Source organism: Triticum aestivum, chromosome 5A (genome assembly GCF_018294505.1).
Source record: "Triticum aestivum cultivar Chinese Spring chromosome 5A, IWGSC CS RefSeq v2.1, whole genome shotgun sequence".
In the NCBI taxonomy this organism is placed as follows: Eukaryota; Viridiplantae; Streptophyta; class Magnoliopsida; order Poales; family Poaceae; genus Triticum; species Triticum aestivum.
In genome coordinates, this window is record NC_057806.1 from 704,774,127 (window position 1) to 704,795,188 (window position 21,062).

Consider the following 21,062-nt stretch of genomic DNA (forward strand, 5'->3'; position numbering starts at 1 on the left):
TGGGAAAATAATGTTATCGGGGAGGGGGTATATCGACCCCCCGTCGTGTTGAAGTTATCGGGAGGAGGTATATCGACAATGACACACCCGATAAAAAATAAGAAGACGAAGAAGAAATAAAAAGAGGAGAAGATCGAAGAAAAAAAGAAGAAAAAAAAGAGGAGAAGAAGAAAGGAATATAGGAGAAGAAGAAAAAATAGATTTTTTCCTTCTTCTCCTCTATGCATTTCTTCTTCTCCTCTTTTTTTCCTTTTTTCCTCTTCTTTCTCTCCTCTTCTTCTCCTTTTTCTTTTCCTTCTTCCTAAACTAAACATAAACAATAAAAAATACTTTATGAACAGAATTACAAGAGAAAAACAATAAAAATTGTATGAACAAAATTACAACAGAAAAATTCATTAAAATTCTATAAAAATGGCATATTCTTTGCATATGACCATACAAACGTTTGCATATTCTACAATAATATCACCAAAAAAGTTCTATGAACAGAAAAAATCCTAACTTTTGCATATGAACATACATACATCATGATCGTCATCATCTACTACTACAATATGGAAAAAAGTCTATATATGTGAACGGGCCTTCGACGTCGGCGTCGGGGCGGGCGCGCGGCAGCGTTGGGGCGTGGGGGGGGGGGGCGGGGAGGGGGAACGGCGCGGTGAGGCTCACAGTGCAGGCGAGCGACGGCGAGGTCGGGGCAGGGCGCTCGGCGTGCGCGATGGCGAGGTCGGGGCAGCACGCAGCGGGGTCGGGGAAGGGCTCGACGACGGCGAGGTCGGGGCAGGGCGCGTCGAGGTCGGGGCAGGGTGCGGCGAGGCCGGGGCAGGGGCGACGGCGACGACAGTCGGGGGCGGCAGCCTGGCGGCGTCGATGTCATCGGGGCGGCAACTGCGAGATGAGAAGTGGAAATTTTCACAAGTCTTGCTTATATACACGAAGCATAATGATACCAAGCCTCGGTATGAATGGCATATTTTTTAATCTTTCTCATCTTCAACCGCATTGCATCCATCTTGATCTTGTGATCATCGACGACATCCGCAACATGCAACTCCAATATCATCTTCTCCTCCTTAATTTTTTTATTTTTTTCCTTCAAGTAATTGTTTTCTTCTTCAACTAAATTTAACCTCTTGACAATAGGGTCGGTTGGAATTTCCGGTTCAATTACCTCCTACATAAATAAAATCTATGTCACATTGGTTGGCATAATTGTCATAAACAATAAATGAACCAAATAGTTATAAAAATATAATATATACCACATCCGAATCATAGCCAGGACGAGGGCCGACAGGGGCGGATACCAAAACCATAGCACTATATAATAACAAGCAATAATAAAAGTAAGAAAAATAGACAAGTATCTATCTAAAGTAAGAATATTTTTTCTTTCATAAAGAAGACAAGAACAAGAGGCTCACCACGGAGGTGCCGGCGACGAGATTGGCGCAGGCGATCGACAGCGGTGAAGACGGAGACGGGACGTGACGGACCGCTAAACCTATGCAAATCTCGGGGAAAATAGAGCTTGGAGGTCGAGCTTCGAGAGAAGAAAGCTTAACTAGTGTGGCTCGGGCATTTCATCGAACACCTCATGTACATAGGAGGTGAGCTAGAGCACCCAAATGCCCTCCCTTTGCTGGCCAGAAAAAACAGAGCACTGTGGACTGCTCTGCTGCGGCGATGGGGTATATATAGGCAACTCATTTGTCCCGGTTCGTGGCTGGAACCGGGACTAAAGCTCCCCCTTCTGTCCCGGTTCTAGCCACGAGCCGGGACCAATGTATGTGGGCCAGGAGCGAGGCCCATTGGTCCTGGTTCGTGCCAGGAACCGGGACAAATGAGTCCAGACGAACCGGGACCAATGCCCACGAGGCCCCGGCCGCCCCCCTGTGCTCACGAACCGGGACGTATGCCCCCATGGGTCCCGGTTCGTGACTGAACCGGGACTAATGGGCTGGCCAGGCCCGAACCAAAGCCCTGTTTTCTACTAGTGCTCTCACTGATGTGCCGCGACCACCTCCTCGCCTGGCCCAACCCTGATTCATGGCAATCATTGTTTGATCATGCAAAAGGGAGTATAAGTATGAGGGGAGATGTATGGACCAGGTGCAAGGAGTAGCTTGAGAAGGGAAGCCCACATGTCTAGCTCGCCGAGATTAGTTGTTGAAGATTTGAACATTTCCTTGCGTGGACACAATGATTGCTGTGACATGCGGTGGTGAACCCATCGCCTTAGGATTGACCACATTTGACGCGTTGTGATCAGGTGGGTATCATGGTCACCGTCCGTGAGGGTGGGAAGAAGGATAAGAAGTGACACAATCAGGTGTCGTGTCGAATTAGAGGACGTGGATCTGTTAGAGTCTTAACACATGCTTATTGGAATAGAGTCATGATATATTTTTTCTCCTATTATAACACACGGGAATGTTTTCTAGTGAGAACCAATAGCTGAAGGAGATGTTGCAGAGGCTCCTGGTCTGTGGGAATGACTAGACGGGGGCTCATTGCGGAGATGAGCAGGATGGTTTTTATCGGGCTTCTTCCTTTTTCTTTGCTTCTTTGTTGATTTTCATCGGTTTTCTTTTTGTTCAACACATGAAAACTATTTTCAATACACACTCAACATTTTTCATATACATCGGAAACATATTATATATACACGTTTAATATTTTGATATATATGATTAACATTTTCTGAAAACTTATATTTTATATATCTAATTTTTTTTCATACACATTGTACACTTTTGGAATATATCTAATACACATATAAGATTTTTCAAATACAAGATTAACACTTTTTGAATACATGGTCAACATTTTTCAATACACGGTGAATATTTTATTAATGGCAATAAACATTTTCACACATAATGTCCATTTTCTATATATGCATCCTGAACATCTTTTTATAAACATGATTAACATTTTTTGAATACAAATACAATCAAATTTTTAAAAATATATGTTTTCTGATGTCTACTTTTTTAATGTACGTCCTGTATTTTCCGTATACACTAGGAACATTAGTGTGTACACGTTTAATATTTTCTAACATGATTTTTTTATACACACTGTATTCTTTTGTATAATTTTTCTTATACATGATAAACATATTTTCTATACATATTAACTTTTTCGAATGCTTGACTAACATTTTCAAATACTTGTTTTATTTTGTTTCAAATGCTTAATTAATATTATAAAAATAGATTGTCAACTTTTTTCAGATACGTTGTATATATTTTTTGTATACAAGAGAAATATCTACTCTATACTCATTTAACATTTTTCAAATCCTTGATTTAATTTTTTAGAATATTTGGAATTATAAACAGAAAATAAAAATAAATAAAAATGTTAAAAACAGAAGAAAAAACAAGGCAGTGGGCTGTGGCCTCCCATGGGCTGGGCCGGCCCATTTATGGACGTTGCTAAACAATGATATAGTTGTGCCTTACACCTACAGGACTAGCTTGTCTACAAATGATTTCACTGTCGCAATTTTGCTAAACAATGATAAGTTAAGCTTGGCTGTTTGTCCTAAAAGAACAAAATTCCCCTAAAAAATTCAAAATGGAAAAAACTACAGGACCAACGTATTTTTTTGGCTGTTTTTTTTACTTTTGACGGTTTTCTACGCACTTTCTAAAATTTTAAAAATGTTTGCAAATTCATAAAAAGCTTCATCAATTTAAAGATGTTCAGGAGTTTTAAAACAAATGTCACCAAATTTTTAAAAAGATCCCAAATTCCAAAAAAAATCATGGATTTGAAGTTTGTTCTCTTTTTAAAGACGAATTTTGAAAATGGTTTTGAATTTGAAAAATGTTCATGAATTTCAAAGATTTTCATGTATTTAAACTATATCAACACCAGATGAGGTGTTGTGGTGGGGGTGTTCTGGGGTGTAGTCTCGGTACATTATGTATGTCTTTCATTCACGCAATGACATATCAATGTCGTGTGTGGACTCGATTGCTATTGGCCTTTAGATCAGATCGACACTAGAAGAGGTATTGTGGTGTCGGCTCGGCCGGCAGTTCCCTTGTGAATATGGCGAGGACACACAAATGTCGTGGGGTGAGCTTACCAACCCTTCTTTTATTGTGGTTCTATGTGTGATTGTACTTCCATTGTAAGTCTCCGTATTCCGATTCATTGATTTACTTGAAATGGTTATCGGCAAATGCCCACCATAGTTCACCTAAGACAGCACGTACTATGTGCGGTTGTTTTTTTTGGGCATAAATTCCCTGGTTTTCTATTTGACTTACTATGTGTTGTTTGTTTAACCTATGCGTACAGCTAAACTAATTCCTTATTTTGGGCAAAAGTTGCAAATTGGCAGTACTCGAGCACTACTTCTACCTTTATTTGTGGCCATCCTTTATGTACTGACTGAAGCCACTATCAGCACGCATGCGCTTTGCTCTTATCATCTTCGACGCAGACCGACAGCTTCATTAGGCTTTTGGCCAGCCAGGTCACCTCAACGCCTTTTGCCATTAATGGCACGTCCACTTGCTAGCTGCTCATGCTATTTATGGGCATCCATGCAAGCGCCATCAGATCGTCCATTCTCCATTGTCTTGTCATGCCATATCGGCCGATCGACATGGTGCTACAGGTGCCAGAGATGCTGGAGGCAGTGTTGTTGCAACTGTTGTTCTGTTGCTTGAACCCTAGGACTATGTTTAATTGTTGAAATTTGTGTGATGTTTAACACTATGTTTAACTTTTGTTTGTGTCTTATTGAACTTGTGTGATGTTTTAAGTGGCATTGTATGTGAATTGTGTGATGTTTTATGGAACTTAGAGGCAGCCCTTGTGTGTATTCTAAGTGTTCAAAAGTATGTTGTTTTATGTTTATTTTAGTAGCAAGCCTGTGTACTAAATTGAAGGAATTTGACAGCTTTGAAGATAAGAATGGAGGCGTTTTCTAACGAAACGCCTCCGTGACAGTGCGCATTAGAAGCAGTTAATCATAAGGAACCACCTACGGAGCTTTGAGCATTCGAGGCGGTTCCGACAACCACCTCATCTATATGTGCCTCTCGTGGTGATGGTCATATGCGTGCTGCTAGGTCGTGCCTTCTCTTGGGCATTCATTTCTTCTCTTCTTCTTTAACTTTGATATTTGTATGGTTACGGCCCAGTTTTTTCATAAACGGGGTTAACTTGTTAAGGTTTTTGATTCGATTTTTCTTATAAATTGGATCAAAGCCTAAGGAGAACTCCCCCACCCCTATCAGTGATTCTCAAAGAAAAAACAAACATCCAAAAAGAGCTGTACTACTACGTGCCATTGTATGTCCGTGTATCCCCGTGTTTGAAATAGTTCAGGCAAGCTAATGCATTGAAATGGTTCTGGCCGGTTAATAAGACCCACCAGACGAAACAAATTAACGATGGTAGTTATTTTATTTTATTTTTATTATAAATTCCCTAGTTTCTTATTTAGTTTTTTTTAGGGAAGTTTCTTATTTAGCCACAGTATTTGTTTGGTCTATCTAGTACTCCCTCCTTCCCAACATATAAGGCAAGCTTAACTTTGCACAGTCTTTGATGCATGACTTTGACCACTAATATATAATATCAAAGTAGTTGAATTGGACATGTATAAATGGCATAGTCATATTTTTCTTGCAAAATAATTTTATTTCATATATCGCTATACTAATTTTATAGACATACAATAAGTAAAACTTATAGTCAAAGTTGTGCGACGAAGACTAGAAAAGTCAAACGGCGTCTTATATTTCGGGAAAGAGGGAGTACTAAGAACCACCATGTATCGAGGATTTTTTTTGCCTCTATATCTATGGAATAAAACTCCTTTCACCTTAAAAAAAATTTGTTTTGCAGCATCACGTTATCGCCCAACTCAGAAACATCTTTTTTTTTAGTAGTATACAGGCAGTAAAATGCGCTCCCTTGATTAATTCATTCATTATCTTCTGCCATGCATCGATCGCACTTGCAAAAGCTGAGCAGTGATCTAGCACTATTACTCTACTTTCGTGCATCCATCATCATTGTCATAACGACCACTTGCTGGAGCTCGTGCTATTTAAGGACATCCATGCACCATTAGGTCCATCACCTTGGCATGCAAGATCGGTAAGTCGATATGGCTCGCCAACTCATCACCTTTGCAGCTCTAGCTCCTCTACTCATGGCCATGGCTGTGGCTGTCATCGTCCCCCCTGCCGCCTGTGCCTTCCGGGGCGTGGGCGCGCGAGAATCCTACCACCTGCGCTTCTACATGCACGATTTCTCCAACGGACCAAACGCCAGCGCCATCGTGGTCGCCCACGGCACCGGCCCGCTTCTTGGAGGCTCCAGTGACCGGCGCTTTGGCGACGTGGTGGTCATGGACGACACCCTCACCGAAGGCCCTAACACGACGTCCAGGGCCCTCGGACGCGCCCAGGGGTTCTACATCGCGTCGTCCTCCATAAGCGGCGACCCCACGCTGCACATCTCCATGGACCTGGTAGTCACCAGCGGGCCCTGCAGCGGGAGCATGCTCGCCGTCACGGGCCGCGACAACGTCTTGGCGCCGGTGCGGGAGCTCCCGGTGGTCGGCGGTATGGGGAGATTCAGGATGGCAACGGGGTACGTGCTGATGAAGACGGTGAACTGGCATGGGAACGACGTTCTCCTGGAGCTCGATGTCTACGTGCATGCGTGAACATTATCGACCGGCGGATGCAATGTGGACGCGTCCCATAATAACCAAGATAATTGGCGTGTTTGATATTGTAATATTTTGTCTCATCTTTTTCTCGTGTGAACGAATTTCGGATGCAAATTGAGATATATAAAAGAAAATGATGATGCTTGAGCGCCAGTTGTTTGCCCGGTGCGCGCTCTCACTCTACCCTGGTCTTTTGTCCGAGATGAAAATGTTCACACATGCACATGCACTCATTTCTATATATGAACACGTGCCCGCGCACAAACACGTTCTATTCCTATGAGCACCTTTAAAAGACTGAACCGACAGATATTGCAATTGACGAAATTATCACGTGGGACTTTTTGTTGATGGTGTAGAAGTGCTAATCTTTATCTTTACCTAATATTAAAGGGAGGAGGCTTTTATAGTTCTTCATATGGCATCCACCTTATATCTGTTGATTTTGTGATAACCATAAAGATTGACATTGAGATTTAAAAGTAGATATATGTAACGTTACGTAAAATATAAAGTATGTACACATTGACACCTCTATGAAGAGCCTCTTCTTTTTCTAGAAAGTATATGAGGAATCCAACCTGCACATGATCATATTAGTTTTAAAAAAAAGGTATGTCTAGGTCTCAGATACTTTGCAAAGTCTTAGTCGGGCTGACGTCATCCCTACTAGTTGTTGTAGCATGTTTTCCTTCTTTGGGCATAGGCCTGGGCTTGCTTGTTCATTGCTGTCTTTTCTCTGTCTCCCTCGATGGATCTGGGTTGGGCTATTGCTTGCTGGCGAGCTATGAACTTGGTGCGTGAGGTTGTTAAAGTAGCGAAGGAAAATTCCTAAAAAACAATTACCAAAGGACAGAGGTCAACACACACACACACACACACACACACACACACACACACACACACACACACACACACACACACACACATGTATATAGTATATACATCATTTTTGTTACATGATTTTTTTTCTTCAGAAAATTGTGCGAACATTTTCTAAAAATTAGATGAATATTTTTTAAGAATATGTGAAGAGCTTTAAGTTCTATGGACACATTTAAAAGAAATATTTTTTTAAAAAAATACTAAAACTTCTCTAAAATAAATGACCTTTTATTAAAAATTGCATGAAAAATTGTTCATCGCGTACTAAATTTTTTTTCACCGGATATTGGAAAAGTGCTCTCCAATTATTTTGAAAAAAACTTGAACATGTATTTGTTTAAAATATTCATATACACAAAAAAATGTATTTCTACTATTGCAAAAGGAAAAATCATATTAAAGGGAAAAAGAGCAAATTAACCAGATAAACAAGAGGAAAAAAAAATTAAAACCCGTGTTAGGGTATTAAGAGCATGTATTTCTTCAATAGGTGGCAAATTCTTAACATCTTCAGCTTTAATACATTTTTCTTTCATAGATTTCTTTACCTCTTGCATATCTTCAGGACTGAGATATAAAAGACCTCTTTTCTTTGGAGTTGGCTTGGGCAGTGGTTCGAGGAGAGTCCAATCATTATCATTACTTCATATATTATTCAATAGTTCTTCAGCTTGTTTAACAGTTCTTTTTCTAAAAACATAATCAACACAACTATCTAGGTGGTCCCTAGAAGTATCAGTTAGTCCATTATAAAAGATATCAAGTATTTCATTTTTCTTGAGAGAATGATCAGGCAAAACATTAAGTAATTGGAGAAGCCTCCCCCAAACTTGTCTCTTCTTCAATTTGCACAAAGTTAAATATTTCCTATAGAGAAGTTTGTTTCTTATGAGCAAGAAAATATTTTTCAGAGAAGTAATATATCATATCCTGGGGAGTACGCGCACAACCAGGAGCAAGAGAATTATACCATGCTTAGCATCACCCTTTAACGAGAAAATGGAACAACTAAAAAAAATAGTAACAGCGAATTTTTTTCCTCATGAGCAAATAGGGTGGCTATATCATTTAATTTAGTAAGATGTGCCACAACAGTTTCCGATTCATAATCATGGAAATGATCAGATTCAACCAAAGTAATTAACTCAGAATCGACAGATAATTCATAATCCTTATCAGTAACAAAGATAGGTGAAGTAGCAAACTTAGGATCATATTTCATTCTAGCATTCAAAGCTTTTTCTTTTAATTTGACTAGTAATTTCTTAAGATCATCTCTATCCTTACAAGCAAGAAAGTCTCTAGCTACCTCTCCATCCATAACATAACCCTCAGGTATAACGGGGAATTCATATCTAGGAGTGCTAGATCTAATAGGTGTTTCAAAGTTTTCAGTTTCAATAATTTCATCAGTTTCAGAAATATCATCAGTTTCAGTATTCTCAATTTCATTAACCCTAGCAAGTTGATCATCAAGAAATTCAATTCGTCATAGTGATCAACATATATAAATCCCAAGTGACTCAGAAAATAGAGCTATGCACCCCGACAACGGTGCCAGAAAAAGATCTTGATAACCCACAAGCATATGGGATCGCAATAGTTTTCGAGGATAGAGTATTCAATCCAAATTTATTGATTCGACATAAGGGGAGCTAAAGAATATTCACAAGTATTAGTAGTTGAGTTGTCAATTCAACCACACCTGAAAGACTTAATATCCGCAGCAAAATATTTAGTAGCAAAGTAGTATGTGTTGGGGAACGTAGTAATTTCAAAATTTTCCTACGCACACGCAAGATCATGGTGATGCATAGCAACTAGAGGGGAGAGTGTGATCTACGTACCCTTATAGACCGACAGCGGAAGCGTTATAACAACGCGGTTGACATAGTCGTACGTCTTCACGGCCCGACCGATCAAGCACCAAAACTACGGCACCTCCGAGTTCTAGCATACGTTCAGCTCGATGACGATCCTCGGACTCCGATCCAGCAAAGTGTCGGGGTAGAGTTCCGTCAGCACGGCGGCGTGGTGACGATCTTGATGTACTACCGTCGCAGGGCTTCGCCTAAGCACCGCTACAATATTATCGAGGATTATGGTGGAAGGGGGCACCGCACACGGCTAAGAATATGATCACGTGGATCAACTTGTGTGTCTAGAGGTGCCCCCTGTCCCCGTATATAAAGGAGCAAGGGAGGAGGAGGCCGGCCCTAGGAGGGGGCGCGCCAAGTGTGGAGTCTTACTAGGACCCCTAGTCCTAGTAGGATTCCACCTCCCATATGGAATAGGAAAAGAGGAAGGGAAAAGGAGAAGGAAGGAAGGGGGCGCCCCCCTTCCCTAGTCCAATTCGGACGAGACCAAGGGGAGGGGTGCGGCCACGCTTGAGGCCCTTTTTCTTCTTTCCCATATGGCCCAATAAGGCCCAATACGTATTCCCGTAACTCTCCGGTACTCCGAAAAATACCTGAATCACTCGGAACCTTTCCGATGTTCGAATATAGTCGTCCAATATATCGATCTTTACGTCTCGACCATTTCGAGACTCCTCGTCATGTCCCCGATCTCATCCGGGACTGCGAACTCCTTCGGTACATCAAAACTCATAAACTCATAATATAACTGTCATCGAAACCTCAAGTGTGCGGACCCTACGGGTTCGAGAACAATGTAGACATGACCGAGACACGTCTCCAGTCAATAACCAATAGCGGAACCTGGATGCTCATATTGGCTCCCACATATTCTACGAAGATCTTTATCGGTCAGACCGCATAACAACATACGTTGTTCCCTTTGTCATCGGTATGTTACTTGCCCGAGATTTGATCATCGGTATCTTAATACCTAGTTCAATCTCGTTACCGGCAAGTCTCTTTACTCGTTCCGTAATACATCATCTCACAACTAACTCATTAGTTGCAATGCTTGCAAGGCTTATGTGATGTGCATTACCGAGAGGGCCCAGAGATACCTCTCCGACAATCGGAGTGACAAATCCTAATCTCGAAATACGCCAACCCAACATGTACCTTTGGAGACACCTGTAGAGCTCCTTTATAATCACCCAGTTATGTTGTGACGTTTGGTAGCGCACAAAGTGTTCCTCCGCAAACGGGAGTTGCATAATCTCATAGTCATAGGAACATGTATAAGTTATGAAGAAAGCAATAGCAACATACTAAATGATCGGGTGCTAAGCTAATGGAATGGGTCATGTCAATCACATCATTCTCCTAATGATGTGATCCCGTTAATCAAATAACAACTCTTTTGTTTATGGTTAGGAAACATAACCATCTTTGATTAACGAGCTAGTCAAGTAGAGGCATACTAGTGACACTCTGTTTGTCTATGTATTCACACATATATTATGTTTCCTGTTAATACAATTCTAGCATGAATAATAAACATTTATCATGATATAAGGAAATAAATAATAACTTTATTATTGCCTCTAGGGCATATTTCCTTCAGTCTCCCACTTGCACTAGAGTCAATAATCTAGTTCACATCGCCATGTGATTCAACACTAAGAGTTCACATCACCATGTGATTAACACCCATAGTTCACATCGTCATGTGACCTATACCCAAAGGCTTTACTAGAGTCAATAATCTAGTTCACATCATTTATGTGATTAACACCCAAACAGTACTAAGGTGTGATCATGTTTTGCTTGTGAGATAATTTTAGTCAACGGGTCTGTCACATACATATCCGTAAGTATTTTGCGAATTCTATGTCTACAATGCTCTGCACGGAGCTACTCTAGCTAATTGCTCCCACTTTCAATATGTATCTAGATCGAGACTTAGAGTCATCCAGATCTGTGTCAAAACTTGCATCGACGTAACTTTTTACGACGAACCTTTTGTCACCTCCATAATCGAGAAATATTTCCTTATTCCACTAAGGATAATTTTGACCAATGTCCAGTGATCTAGTCTTAGATCACTATTGTACTCCCTTGCTTAACACAGTGTAGGGTATACAATAGATCTGGTACACAGCATGGCATACTTTATAGAACCTATGGCTGAGGCATAGGGAGTGACTTTCATTCTCTTTCTATCTTCTGCCGTGGTCGGGCTTTGAGTCTTACTCAATTTCACACCTTGTAACACAGGCAAGAACTCTTTTTGACTGTTCCATTTTGAACTACTTCAAAATCTTGTCAAGGTATGTACTCATTGAAAAAACTTATCAAGCGTCTTGATCTATCTCTATAGATCTTGACGCTCAATATGTAAGCAGCTTCACCGAGGTCTTTCTTTGGAAAACTCCTTTCAAACACTTCTTTATGCTTTACAGAATAATTCTACATTATTTCCGATCAACAATATGTCACTCACATATACTTATCAGAAATGTTGTAGTGCTCCCACTCACTTTCTTGTAAATACAGGCTTCACCGTAAGTCTGTATAAAACTATATGCTTTGATCAACTTATCAAAGCGTATATTCCAACTCCGAGATGCTTGCACCAGTCCATAGATGGATCGTTGGAGCTTGCATATTTTGTTAACACCTTTAGGATTGACAAAACCTTCTGGTTGCATCATATACAACCCCTTTTTAAGAAATCCATTAAGGATTGCAGTTTTGTTATCCATTTGCCAGATTTCATAAAATGCGGCAATTGCTAACATGATTCGGACAGACTTTAAGCATCGATACGAGTGAGAAAATCTCATCGTAGTCAACACCTTGAACTTTGTCAAAAAACCTTTTTCGACAAGTCTAGCTTTGTAGATAGTAACACTACTATCAGCATCCGTCTTCCACTTGAAGATCCATTTAATCTCAATGGCTCGCTGATCAATGGGCAAGTCAATCAAAGTCCATACTTTGTTCTCATACATGGATCTCATCTCAGATTTCATGGCCTCAAGCCATTTCGCGGAATCTGGGCTCATCATCGCTTCCTCATAGTTCGTAGGCTCGTCATGGTCAAGTAACATGACCTCCAGAACTGGATTACCGTACCACTCCGGTGCGGATCTCACTCTGGTTTACCTACGAGGTTCGGTAGTAACTTGATCCGAAGTTACATGATCATCATCATTAGCTTCCTCACTAATCGGTCTAGTAGTCACAGGCACAGATTTCTGTGATGAACTACTTTCCAATAAGGGAGCAGGTACAATTACCTTATCAAGTTTTCTACTTTCCTCCCACTCACTTCTTTCGAGAGAAACTCCTTCTCTAGAAAGGATCCATTCTCAGGAACGAATTTGCCTTCGGATCTGTGATAGAAGGTGTACCCAACAAATTCGTTTGGGTATCCTATGAAGACATATTTCTCCGATTTGGGTTTGAGCTTATCAGGATGAAACTTTTTCATATAAGCATCACAATCCCAAACTTTAAGAAATGACAACTTTGGTTTCTTGCCAAACCACAGTTCAGATTGTGTCGTCTAACCAGACTTAGACGGTGCCCTTTTAAACGTGAATGCAACTGTCTTTAATGCATAACCCCAAAACGATAGTGGTAGATCGGTAAGAGACATCATAGATCGCACCATATCTAATAAAGTACGGTTATGATGTTCGGACACACCATTATGCTATGGTGTTCCAGGTGGCGTGAGTAGTGAAACTATTTCACATTGTTTTAACTGAAGGCCAAACTCGTAACTCAAATATTTTACCTCTGCGATCATACCGTAGAAACTTTTATTTTCTTGTTACGATGATTCTCCACTTCACTCTGAAATTCTTTGAACTTTTCAAATATTTCAGACTTGTGTTTCATTAAGTAGATATACCCATATCTACTCAAATCATCTGTGAAGGTCAGAAAATAATGATACCCGCCGCGAGCCTTAACACTCATCGGATCTCATACATCAGTATGTATTATTTCCAATAAGTCAGTTGCTCGTTCCATAGTTCCGGAGAACGGCGTTTTAGTCATCTTGCCCATGAGGCATGGTTCGCAAGCATCAACTGATTCATAATCAAGTGATTCCAAAAACCCATCAGCATGGAGTTTCTTCATGCGCTTTACACCAATATGACCTAAACGGCAGTGCCACAAATAAGTTGCACTATCATTATTAACTTTGCATCTTTTGGTTTCAATATTATGATTATGTGTATCACTACGATCGAGATCCAATGAACTATTTTCATTGGGTGTGTAACCATATAAGGTTTTATTCATGTAAACAGAACAACAATTTATTCTCTTACTTAAATGAATAACCGTATTACAATAAACATGATCAAATCATATTCATGCTCAACGCAAACACCAAATAACACTTATTCAAGTTCAACACTAATCCCAAAAGTATAGGGAGTGTGCGATGATGATCATATCAATCTTGGAACTACTTCCAACATTGTCACCTCACCCTTAACTAGTCTTTGTTCATTCTGCAACTCCCGATTCAAGTTACTAATCATAGTAACTGAACTAGTATCAAATATTGAGGGGTTGCTATAAACACTAGTAAAGTACACATCAATAACATGTATATCAAATATACTTATGTTCACTTTGCCATCCTTCTTATTCGCGAAATACTTGGGGCAGTTCCACTTTCAGTGATCAGTCCCTTTGCAGTAGAAGCACTTAGTCTCAGGCTTAGGACCAGACTTGGGCTTCTTTACTTGAGCAGCAACTTGCTTGCCGTTCTTCTTGAAGTTCCCCTTCTTCCCTTTGCCGTTTTCTTGAAACTAGTGGTCTCGTCAACCATCAACACTTGATGTTTTCTTGATTTCTACCTTCGTCGATTTTAGCATCACGAAGAGCTTGGGAATTGTAACCGTTATCCCTTGCATATTATAGTTCATCACAAAGTTCCACTAACTTGGTGATGGTGACTAGAGAATTCTGTCAATCACTATCTTATCTGGAAGATTAACTCCCACTTGATTCAAGCGATTGTAGTACTCAGACAATCTGAGCACATGCTCACTAGTTGAGCGATTCTCCTCCATCTTTTAGCTATAGAACTTGTTGGAGACTTCATATCTCTCAACTCGGGTATTTGCTTGAAATATTAACTTCAACTCCTGGAACATCTCATATGGTCCATGATGTTCAAAACATCTTTGAAGTCCCGATTCTAAGACGTTAAGCATGGTGCACTAAACTATCAAGTAGTCATCATATTGAGCTAGCCAAACGTTCATGACGTCTGCATCTGCTCTTGCAATAGGTCCGTCACCTAGCGGTGCATCAAGGACATAATTCTTCTGTGCAGCAATGAGGATAAACCTCAAATCACGGATCCAATCCGCATCATTGCTACTAACATCTTTCAACACAATTTTCTCCAGGAACATATGAAAATAACACGAGCTATTGATCTATAACATAGATATGCTAATACTACCAGGACTAAGTTCATGATAAATTAAAGTTCAATTAATCATATTACTAAGGAACTCCCACTTAGATAGACATCCCTCTAATCCTCTAAGTGATTACGTGATCCAAATCAACTAAACCATGTCCGATCATCACGTGAGATGGAGTAGTTCCATTGGTGAACATCGCTATGTTGATCATATCTACTATATGATTCACGCTCGACCTTTCGGTCTCCGTGTTCCGAGGCCATATCTGTATATGCTTGGCTCATCAAGTATAACCTGAGTATTCTGCGTGTGCAACTGTTTTGCACCCGTTGTATTTGAACGTAGAGCCTATCACACCCGATAATCACGTGGTGTCTCAGCACGAAGAACTTTCGCAACGGTGCATACTCAGGGAGAACACTTCTTGATAATTAGTGAGAGATCATCTTAAAATGCTACCATCAATCAAAGCAAGATAAGATGCATAAAAGATAAACATCACATGCAATCAATATAAGTGATATGATATGGCCATCATCATCTTGTGCTTGTGATCTCCATCTTCGAAGCACCGTCGTGATCACCATCGTCACCAGCGCGACACCTTGATCACCATCGTAGCATCGTTGTCGTCTCGCCAATTTTATGCTTCCACGACTATCGCTATCGTTTAGTGATAAAGTAAAGCATTACAGCGCAATTGCATTGCATACAATAAAGCGACAACCATAATGCTCCTGCCAGTTGACGATAACTTGGTTACAAAACATGATCATCTCATACAATAAAATTTAGCACCATGTCTTGACCATATCACATCACAACATGCCCTGCAAAAACAAGTTAGACGTCCTCTACTTTGTTGTTGCAAGTTTTACGTGGCTGCTACGGGCTTAAGCAAGAACCAATCTTACCTACGCATCAAAACCACAACGATAGTTTGTCAAGTTGGTGTTGTTTTAACCTTCGCAAGTACCGGGCGTAGCCACACTCGGTTCAACTAAAGTTGGAGAAACTGTCACCCGCTAGTCACCTTTGTGCAAAGCACGTCGGGAGAACCGGTCTCGCGTAAGCGTACGCGTAATGTTGGTCCGGGCCGCTTTGTCCAACAATACCGCCGAACCAAAGTATGACATGCTGGTAAGCAGTATGACTTATATCGCCCACAACTCACTTGTGTTCTACTCGTGCATATAACATCAACACATAAAACCTAGGCTCGGATGCCACTGTTGGGGAACATAGTAATTTCAAAATTTTCCTACGCACACGCAAGATCATGGTGATGCATAGCAATGAGAGGGGAGAGTGTGATCTACGTACCCTTGTATACCGACAGCGGAAGTGTTATAACAACGCGGTTGATGTAGTCGTACGTCTTCACGGCCCGACCGATCAAGCACCGAAACTACGGCACCTCCGAGTTCTAGCACACGTTCAGCTCGATGACGATCCCCGGACTCCGATCCAGCAAAGTGCCGGGGTAGAGTTCCGTCAGCAGGGCGGCGTGGTGACGATCTTGATGTACTACCGTCGCAGGGCTTCGCCTAAGCACCGCTACAATATTATCGAGGATTATAGTGGAAGGGGGCACCGCACACGGCTAAGAATATGATCACGTGGATCAACTTGTGTGTCTAGAGGTGCCCCCCTGCCCCCGTATATAAAGGAGTAAGGGAGGAGGAGGCCGGCCCTAGGAGGGGGCGCGCCAAGTGTGGAGTCTTACTAGGACTCCCTAGTCCTAGTAGGATTCCACCTCCCATATGGAATAGGAAAAGAGGAAGGGAAAAGGAGAAGGAAGGAAGGGGGCGCCCCCCTTCCCTAGTCCAATTCGGAACATACCAAGTGGAGGGGTGCGGCCACCCTTGAGGCCCTTTTTCTTCTTTCCCGTATGGCCCAATAAGGCCCAATACGTATTCCTGTAACTCTCCAGTACTCCAAAAAATACCCGAATCACTTGGAACCTTTCCGATGTCCGAATATAGTCGTCCAATATATCGATCTTTACGTCTCGACCATTTCGAGACTCCTCGTCATGTCCCCGATCTCATCCGGGACTCGGAACTCCTTCGGTACATAAAAACTCATAAACTCATAATATAACTGTCATTGAAACCTTAAGCGTGCGGACCCTACGGGTTCGAGAACAATGTAGATATGACCGAGACACGTCTCCAGTCAATAACCAATAGCGGAACCTGGATGCTCATATTGGCTCCCACATATTCTACGAAGATCTTTATCGGTCAGACCGCATAACAACATATGTTGTTCCCTTTGTCATCGGTATGTTACTTGCCCGAGATTCGATCGTCGGTATCTTAATACCTAGTTCAATCTCGTTACCGGCAAGTCTCTTTACTCGTTCCGTAATACATCATCTCACAACTAACTCATTAGTTGCAATGCTTGCAAGGCTTATGTGATGTGCATTACCGAGAGGGCCCAGAGATACCTCTCCGACAATCGGAGTGACAAATCCTAATATCGAAATACGCCAACCCAACATGTACCTTTGGAGACACCTGTAGAGCTCCTTTATAATCATCCAGTTACGTTGTGATGTTTGGTAGCACACAAAGTGTTCCTCCGGCAAACGGGAGTTGCATAATCTCATAGTCATAGGAACATGTATAAGTCATGAAGAAAGCAATAGCAACATACTAAACGATCGGGTGCTAAGCTAATGGAATGGGTCATGTCAATCACATAATTCTCCTAATGATGTGATCCCGTTAATCAAATAACAACTCTTTTGTTTATGGTTAGGAAACATAACCATCTTCAATTAACGAGCTAGTCAAGTAGAGGCATACTAGTGACACTCTGTTTGTCTATGTATTCACACATGTATTATGTTTCCGGTTAATACAATTCTAGCATGAATAATAAACATTTATCATGATATAAGGAAATAAATAATAACTTTATTATTGCCTCTAGGGCATATTTCCTTCAGTATGATAGTAACGGTAACAGTGGCAATAGTAGCAACAACAGTTTTGTAGTGATTGTAACAGTAGCAACGACAAAAGTAACTTAGCAAAGATCAATATGTGAAAAGCTCGTAGGCATTGGGTCAGCAATGGATAATTGTGTTGGATAATATTCATCATGTAGCAGTCATAACCTAGGGCGACACAGAAGTAGCTCCAATTCATCAATGTAATGTAGGTATGTATTCCATATATAGTCATATGTGCTTATAGAAAAGAACTTGCATGACATCTTTTGTCCTACCCTCCCGTGGCAGCTGGGTCCATAAGGAAACTAAGGGATATTAATGCCTCCTTTTAATAGAGATCGGGACAAAGCATTAGCACTTAGTGAATACATGAACTCCTCAAACTACGGTAATCATCGGAAAGAATCCCATTTATTGTCACCTTGGGATATGCGATCATAACTCGTAATAGGTGTCTAAAACTTGCAAGATAGGATTAAGAACACACATATATTCATGAAAACATAATAGGTTCAGATCTGAAATCATGGTACTCGTACCCTAGTGACAAACATTAAGCATAACAAAGTCATAACAACATCAATCGCAGAACATAGTGGATACTAGGGATCAAACCCTAACAAAACTAACTTGATTACATGATAAATCTCATCCAACCTATCACCGTCCAACCAGCCTACGATGGAATTACACACTCCCGACAGTGATCATCATGGAATTGGTGATAGAGGAAGATTGATGATGACGGCGGCGATGATTTCCACCCTCCGATGCCCCGGATTGACTCTAGATCAGCCCTCCCGATGAAGAACAGGAGGTGGTGGCGGCTCTGTATCGTAAAACGCGATGAATCCTTCTATTTGAATTTTTTTCTCCGCGAATAGGTATATATGGAGTTGCACTTAGGGTTGCTGGAGCTCTAGGGGGGCCACAAGCCTGTGAGGTGTGCCCCCAGAGCTTGTGGCTGTTGGGTGGCCCCCCTCTAGTATCTTTTTCCGCCAGTATTTTTTATATATTCCAAAAACATTCTTAGTAAATTTTCAGGTCAATCTGAGAATTTTGATTTCTGCACAAAAATAACACCATGACAATTCTGCTGAAAACAACATCAGTCCAGATTAGTTCCATTCAAATCATGCAAATTAGAGTTCAAAATAAGGTAAACCGAGTTTGGAAAAGTAGATACGATGGATACCTATCATTGTATTACCGAGAGGACCCAGAGATATCTCTGTCACAAGGAGTGATAAATCACAGTCTCGATCCATGCAACCCAACAGATAACTTCGGAGATACCTGTGGAGCATCTTTACGATCACCCAGTTATGAAGTGATGTTTTATATCACACAAAGTATTCCTCCGGTATCCAGGAGTGGCATGATCCCATGGTCTAAGTAATAGATACTTGACATTATGAAAGCTACAGCAAAGTGAACTTAGTGATACGATCAGATGGTAAGCTTATGGTTGGGTCTGTCCATCACATCATTCCCCTAATGATGTGATCTCTTCATCGAATGACAACTCATGTCTATGGCTAGGAAACCTTAACCATATCTTCTATATCTAAATAGCTAGCCCCCACTAACTATTTCTCTCAACATGCAAGCATGCCACATCATCGCATAACATGCATGAGAAATGGCCCACCGCACTACCATATGTCTCTCAAGATGCGAGCTAGCCACTTCATCATGACATGCATGAAAAAATGACCCATGTCAACATGCAAACATGAATTTTCATTCTATTATGGTATATATATATATTTAATAAACATTTTACAACTATATAGTAATCAAACATAATAAATTATATGTATTTTTAGTTTTAGTTTTTTATATTATTACTTGAAATATTCACGATTCATATAACGAATCACATTGAAATATGTTGCAAAATATTTCCACAACAACGTGCGGGGTATCATCTAGTTTGATCAATGAGTTAGTCTGGTAGAGGATTACTAGGGACACGTTGTTGTTTATGTATGCACACATGTATTTAAGTTTCCGGTCAATACAATTCTAACATGAATAGTAAATATTTATCATGTTCAAGTAAATATGATAATAACCATTTTATTATTGCCTTTGGGGTATATTTCCAACACTTGGCTTGAGGGGTATGTTCCCGTCCAGACAGGACATGAGTTCATGTGAGCCTGGTAGTACGTCACTTGAAGTAGCAGACTCCGTATGTGGGGGCGGTAGCACTGGTGGACTTCTTTGGTGGTGGTGATCCTCGAGTACCGAGTCATGATTTCTAGAGTGAAAACCCAAGGTCCGGCCCTTATTGGTTGTACCTGCCGGTGGCCTTCTTGAAGGCATTGTTTTTGGAATGCTGTCTTTCACTAGGATGAAAACCTAATATCTTTGATCAGGCAACGATGACGCTTGTGCATTGTTGCCTTTTTGGAGGCGTTGCTTTTAGAGTACCTCCTTTGTAGTCCGGGTGTTGTCTTTGACGGCGGTGAGAGTACTGCTGTTGCGAATGATTGATCACCGTAGCATGGTGTTTTTCTTTTTTTCTCTTTTTCTCTTCTTTTTTTTATGTTTGCGACATGAATGTCTTTAGGAATCTTGTTCATGCAGAGGCTAGGTATAATTGGTATCTACACGATATATTCTCATTATCAGAATAATAAAAACTAGGGGCTATGGTTGGGTGGCCGGCTTCCGGATTAGTGTCCGCGGACTAGTTTCAACAGATCCGTAGACGAATACGGTGTCTGGTTCAAGGGTCAGCGTTGGAGATGCCCTTAGAGCAACTCTAGAAGACCCCGCAAAATCTTGACACGCAAAACGCGTTTGAAGTTTCACGAAGATCTCGTTTGCGGGTCAAAATCTAGTGTGGCCAAAGAGAAACCGTATCTGAAACTGCATAATTTGAAAAAACAGTTTCGCGGGAGAAATTGCACCTCGTGGGCGCGAGTAGTTCATCACGTACTACATAGATTTTACATGATCAAACACTACAAACACTAGTTCATACTACATACTACATTATTACTAGTACTAGAGGGGTGGGGATCTCACGGCGGCGAGGTCGCGGCCATGGACGATGCCGTGGAGGAGCTCAATCGTCCTCGCCAGAGCTGCAGAGGTCGATGTACTTCGCCCTCTGCTCCTCGCAGATGCGGCGCCTGCTACCTCTTGAGCTTGCGTTGGTT

At 41.1% G+C, this 21,062-nt stretch overlaps 1 protein-coding gene across 1 annotated transcript; it reads left to right on the forward strand.

The window, feature by feature from the left end:
* The first annotated feature begins 6,135 nt into the window (after positions 1-6,135).
* Positions 6,136-6,901, forward strand: LOC123108540 (dirigent protein 1-like). The gene has a single exon (XM_044530315.1). It carries the CDS (start codon positions 6,149-6,151, stop codon positions 6,710-6,712), a length of 564 nt encoding a protein of 187 aa, XP_044386250.1. The 5' UTR covers positions 6,136-6,148; the 3' UTR covers positions 6,713-6,901.
* Positions 6,902-21,062: the final 14,161 nt, after the last annotated feature.